Source organism: Morone saxatilis, unplaced genomic scaffold, assembly GCF_004916995.1.
Source record: "Morone saxatilis isolate NCDOM2014 unplaced genomic scaffold, NCSU_SB_2.0 Contig24, whole genome shotgun sequence".
In the NCBI taxonomy this organism is placed as follows: domain Eukaryota; kingdom Metazoa; phylum Chordata; class Actinopteri; family Moronidae; genus Morone; species Morone saxatilis.
Genome location: NW_023339807.1, coordinates 23042864 through 23049450, shown reverse-complemented (window position 1 = coordinate 23049450; position 6587 = coordinate 23042864). Strand labels below are relative to the sequence as shown.

The 6587-nt window shown below is 39.9% G+C and overlaps 1 protein-coding gene across 1 annotated transcript; it reads right to left on the bottom strand.

Annotated features, from left to right (window-relative positions):
• Positions 1–2575: 2575 nt before the first annotated feature.
• On the bottom strand, positions 2576–5799 carry LOC118335918 (ubiquitin-conjugating enzyme E2 E1-like; the record flags this gene model as incomplete). The annotated part of the gene is given in 3 exon segments (XM_035672421.1): positions 2576–2605; positions 3318–3465; positions 5557–5799. Coding segments are annotated over 3 exon segments (406 nt in total), but the record flags the coding sequence as incomplete, so codon positions are not given.
• Positions 5800–6587: the final 788 nt, after the last annotated feature.

Below are 6587 nucleotides of genomic sequence, written 5' to 3'. Positions count from 1 at the left end.
TAGTTTTGGGTCCCTGTAAAAAGAGGTTTTATTTAACACAATATAATCCGGTACACCTTCACCAGGGATCTGTATTAGACTGCATTATATTGTGTCCATATTGGTGTTTGAGCCTTTTAATTTAGCCATAACATGTTTTTCTATGTTATATGTTGATAGGTTTGTTTGGTTTGGAAAGCCGCCTGCATTATCTGTTGATATGGGCGAGTAAATATCAGATGCTGGTGATGGCTCTGAAAGACCTTATCAGTACTGTGGAGTTTTATTATCTTGGCCTGCTGACATTGGTTAAGCTGCATGTTTACTTTCCCTTGACAACCACTGGAGCTGGATTCATATCCTACTTATACTCACTACTTGAATGTTTTCCCAATAAGTTCAACATGAGTAAGAATAATGAAAGTTTTCCAGACCTCTTTTACATTTAAACCCCGAGCAGCTTTGATGTCGCGCAGATTGAAACATTGTTTTTGTGTGACTGTGTTTGACTTCAGAGTGTGGACTGACGAGAGTATTACAGGACTTACATCTGTAGTCTGAAACCTGTTTGTAGACAGTCAATAGGCAGACTTCTAAGAAGTGAAGTGGAAGTGAAATTGTGTTATTTGTCATTTTGCAGAGTCCTTTGGAAGTCCCCAAACTCCCCCAGTGATCAGATATTTTATTATGTGCAGATTCAAACACGTACAGCTGTCAAGGTGAAAAATAGATTAAACTGGGATGAATGTTTGTTTTTAGACATTTAGATTACATATTTTACATTTAAAGTCAGTTTAACTGCAGGTTGCTCCTCTAAAAACCTGCAAAGCTATACCGTCCCTAAAACAAAACATTCTGTACGAATTGATAGGATAAATGTCGAAAATATTTCAACATTTTACAGGATTTTAATATAAAATCTATATTTTAAACATAAATTTGACCAATAAGAGATAAAAACCTGCACCGGATTGGAGCTTTAACATTTTATTCTGATCCTAATTATGTTAGTTACTTTATAGTTACTGAAGCATTATTAAATTTAACCTATAATGTCTAAACAAACATCACTTTTCGACAAAAAGTTGGCCTATTTTCACTTACCAATTAGTAAAACAGCACTTGGATCATTTAGGAAACCGCAGTGTAAACAATGTAAACAGTGTAAACAAGGCCAACCACAGCTATTGTACTCTCACTGATATGTTATTAGCTGCTGATTATATAAAACACATAAGTGGAAGTAACACTTTGTCCTTGACGTTAACTTTAATTGCTTGTAATGTTTATGTTTATTGTGCTTACTGTACCATAAATCCCTCTACTCTCTCAGGCCTGGTTGTAAATCTCACACAGGCTCAACGACGCGCTCGCACCAAAAAATGAGAACGACGGATGTGAATGATTAACATTTACAACTGCTGACCAGAGGAATTTGTTTGGTCAAGTTTGGTTTGTTGTTGCACGTGTTCACAAAACCACCTGTGTTTGGAGAATTAGTGATCTATTAACTCCGGCTGCTTGCTCCCTTCATCAGTTTTAAAAACCCTTACGTACGACTAACACTTGTACAGAGCGAGAGTGTATTCATTTACCAGATTCAGCTCTCTGGTCAGAGTTCAGGCCTCTGTGGAACGGTTCACTCTTGGCAGGACACCGAGATCTTTAAGAGCTTTCAGCCCATCAGAAGTATTTTAATAACCGAACAGTGAAACACAGTTTGAGTATTTCATCTCAGAAACAGAGATCCGTTTAGAATATCTGTTCTGTAGTTTGTGTCGGTGTCTCAGTTTGCATGCTGCTCTCTTTAAAGGATGAAAATCTTTTGAATTTAATCTATAATGTAAAGTATTTCTGCACAATTATAACTTCTATATAGACACATTTCCTATATTACAAATATATTCTTCTATATTGTCATCCATCTGTTTTTATAAGGGTGCCCAGAGGAGTTATACAGTAGTTGTAATAATACAATTAATTCACACATATCTGCGACTATAATGTGTTATAAGTCTTATTAAATGTTTATATATTATTATTTCTTGTATCTGAACAGGGACAGTGCACAATAAAACATTAACCCTGTATTTAACAAGGGAGAGATGCTTGCACCGGGTTTTATCAAATTGCTATTTTCCACCCTGGGCAGGTAAATTCCTACGACGTCAGAAGACTAAAAAAAGGGTTGAAGTGTTATCAAATAAGATCATCGACATTAAAAAGTGATTGCTCGTTATCTGTCCAGCAGCTTTACATGTGGAACACACGCTTTAATTAAAGTAACAACAATAAGTAAATAAATAAATAAATAAACTAAATAAAGGAGGCAGACTTCCTCTCCATTGTGTTCCTTATTACCATATTTGCAGAGATACTTAATCAGGAAGCAAAAAAATACCAGACAATAAAGTACTAAAAATCTGAGATACAAATAACCCCCCAACACAAACCACCGGAGGCCCCACCACCTCTTCCTCCTCTCCTCCTCCTCCTCCTCTTTCCTCCCACCGTCGTCTCTGTGGTTTATGTGGCGTATCGCTTCGTCCACTGTTTGGCTGTTCGGTCATGCTCCCACTCTGTTGGTGTGTACCTGGGGTGGCGATGCTTCCCACCAGAGGGTCGGCTGGACGGGACAAATAAAAAGTCACATTTATCTGCACGTAGAAAATAAACACACACAGAGAGGAAGACGACACTAAAAGGGAGGCTGGTGAACAATTTCTGCACCAGACATCATTTTTGTTTAGTTGAAGGATCACCTGGCTCTTATCATTCGATCTTATCAAGTCATTTTAGGAACACGACACAAACAAGTGGAGCTTTTTGTCGTGCTTGGCCAGAACATTTCCTGAAATCTAAGTAGTAAGTAAAGTCAAATGTTTTGTTCATGAGCAGAATCAGACAGTTGACTGCTGTCGTGATCTTTTGGTAAAGAACAAATCAAGTGTGACAAACGAACTTTTGTCTGTGGTCACGAGCGTTGGCTGAAATGCAAAAAAAACTCCCACGTCTGCTTTCGCTTTAAGTACGTTCATTAAATAGAAGAGGACGTCCAGATGACGCTGGGTTTCCTGTCAAGGTGGTCACATTTAACAGCATTTACACAGTTTCAGATTCCTGGTAATCTGTAAAACCATGGAAAATGTTGAGGGAGAATCTAATGAGCTTAAAAAGGTGATTCAAAGCAGTCTGAGTAATGAGTTGTTTTTTCTCCTGTCTGGATAAATACCCGATATGACATTAAAAGGTAGAGCGACGTGGCCGTTAATTATCTCCGATCACATCGTGTTTGATTGAGCAGGTCTGTCAGTGTGAGGTGTACTCAGCCGTCTCACCTGGGTTACAGTCTGTGAGCAGGGAGCAGATGGACAGCAGCACCTTGGAGATGGTGAGGGCGGGGCTCCAGTTGTCCTTCAGGATGTCCAGACAGATCACCCCCTGACTGTTGATGTTGCAGTGATAGATCCTCGTACGAAACGTCACCTGCAGACACAGAAAGAGTGCTCGGTTCCTGCTGTAATCACTAAACAGTCAATAACCCCAAAACATGGAGAGAGAGGTTACATATTGTTGACGGTCATGTTTTTGAGGATATTTATGTTTTTAAGCTTTAAATATTCATTTTACTACACAAAAAGTCTCATCAAGGCAAACTGATAGTTAAAGTAATGACACATCTCAACTAAAAGGTTAATGTTATAATAATAATATTAAAAATATGATCTTATTGATATATACACACAAACATTACAGTCAGACCTGCAGTATTAAACCTGCATTCACTGCTTTACAAGCCCTCTGGTGGTTGAACACAGGTACTTCTACAGGCCAGGAAACATCACTGAGCTGTGACGTCTCACAAAAACATTACAGAGAACTAGAGACGTCTCCTTAAGGTCGTCGGCGCACTGAGCAAGAGCGAAAGCAACTTACAGTAAACGTTCTGATCGAAACACTGAAAACTGGTTTATTTTGGAACAAGTTGGCGGTGGAATCGTAACGTTTGCCTCACTGACTGCAGACGCACACATTCAGCCTTCAGCAGAGGCAACATGTCACACACAGCTTTGATTCTCACACAAAAGTGGCTTGTGTGGGTATTTATTTTAATCCTGGGTTCACCTTTGTCTGTTTAACTTCACAAGGCTATTTCCTGCTGCAGTAAACCAAAGTTTCGATTCTCTCTCACTCACACACACAAAACAAATATAATATATATATCTAAAAGAGTTTGCTTTAGCTAAAAACCAAACAGAATTAAAACCCCAATAGAAAAATAGACAGTTGAATGGTTCTCCATCTACTCATGTCTAAATACTGCAGAAATACAGTATACTGAATCTAATACTACTGTTGTATTATATATATATATAATATTGGATCTGCAGTTTGTTTGTACTGTTATGAAGGAAACACAGACCACACTGACGTCTGATGAGCGACTTTATGTGACTTTATGTGACTTTATGTATTTAATACGCCCGTCTGGAAAATGTTCATCAGGACCGACAACTTTCACTGCTGCACAGAGAGCTGCACTGTTGAAGTGACGATCCCGGGACTCTGCTCGTTAACGTGCCGCTGTGCTGCGAGTGAGCCGAGCCTCGGGGGGGAAAGTGAGATGAAAAATAAATTGTGATATTAAGGCGCAAAAGACGTCGGTTTCACTTCGCAACAGGAAATTTGGATTGTTTTGCACAGTTTATCCCCAACCTAATAAATAAGGATTGAATCATTTGATTAGGAAAATATATTTGGGAGAGAGAAAATCTCATAATTTGTCTACAAAACTGTACTGAACCACTTTCTGTTCTGCACCAACACCTCAGACAAATACAGATTACCTGACACAAGCTCCATTTTTACTCAAGAGGTGCATTATTTCAGTTTTTAAAGCTTTTCCTCGGTGCTGTGGAGCTCCACTGTTCTTCATTCAGCCTCATTGTTCCACTGGGGTGACGCATTTCTTCATTACCACGAACACAAGAGCTGTAGTTTATTTTGAGTCGGTCTCACATTCACCATCCTGCTGCTACAAATAAAGCTGTGGCTTAAAATAGTCCCCAACAAATACTCAGAAATAACAATCAACTCCTGTTTTGAGAGACGGTAACTGGAAACTGCACTGCACCCTTTTAGGGAATTATTTAGCCTGTTTTTTTTAGAGGTGAAAGTATATATTTGTTTCACTTTTAGGAACCAATGGGCTTAAAGACAGGGTAGGGAAGTCTTTAAGGATACAGAAACAAGGCACATTATTGTTTTTCTTCATGGTATTTGACAAAAAGATACAGAAAAACCACCAGACTTGTCCTTTAAGTATGTAATCTAAAACAAAAACATCTGTGGCAGCAGAGCAAATACTCCCCCATACCAGATCTCTACTTTCATTCACAGTATGAGTCAGAAAAATGTTGCGTTTAAGAATTTCTGTGTAATATAGTTCAATCTGTGAACAGCTGTAAAGTGTCTTATCGTTCAGATCCGAGAGAGGAACCTTGAGTTGGTATCTGCACGCAGGCTTTGAGTTCTGACATATACTGTATGTTCCTGCATGCTGTATAACATCAGTACCTTGGGGGGTTTGAAGGGGTAGTCGGGCGTGAAGGCGATGTCCAGGAAGAAGACGCCTCCCTCGTACACGGAGCCCGGTGGTCCCAGGATGGTCGACCTCCACTCATAGATGTTGTCTCCTTTGGGGCCAGCACTGCAGGCGGGGAAACAAACACGCAACACTGAGTAACTAACTAAAAAAACCTTCACATCATCTTGGATGTCAGTATAAATGTAATGCATTTCCATTTTTTCCCCAAAAACACTGCGTTTTAATCCGATACAGCGCACCGCGTTTCATATTTGACACTTCAGAGAATCAATGTTTGTCGTTTTCACCAGTAACGCTGAGGAAGAAAACATTATGAAGTACATCTCGCCTTCAGACACGCAGCAAAATAACGGCACAAAGCAAATACAACATCACAAATAAAGACACAATATGCGAGTGCAGGTTATAAACTTCTGCTGCCTCAAACAGACGCAACTGGATGTACATCAACGGAGCAGCCGACGCAGCGCGCACTGCAGCACGACATCACACATTCATTCATGTAGTGTGTAAAACAACTGAAGCTTACTGGCAGCAGACTGAAGCACGTGGGCGTTTTCTTTCTTCAGTGAGGACTTAAACTAAAATGGACTATGACTCCTGCCTTCCAGTCAATATCTGCACAACATGGTGTCACAAAAGGAAATTACACCAAACTGACGCCAGGGCCGTGGACGCTGTATTAAACTTTTCCATTATGTCTGAAATCCTGGAACTGTCCGCTTCGATGGATGAAAGCCAAATGTAACTTAATGAACTCAATCTGAATATAAAATGCTAATACATTTCTGCGTTCGCGGATTAGCGGCCATAAAAATGTCGGTATATTCTCCCTTTAAATGTCGAGCGATGAAAGTTTCCCCCCCTGTGCATCGTTCAGAAGACGCCTCGGTTCAAAGCCAGTCCCCAGTGATGTGTCTACGCGTCATGATCTGTAATCTGTATTGATTTTCCCTCAAAGCAGCAGAGGCTTTATCCCTCGTACATGCAGAACATGCGG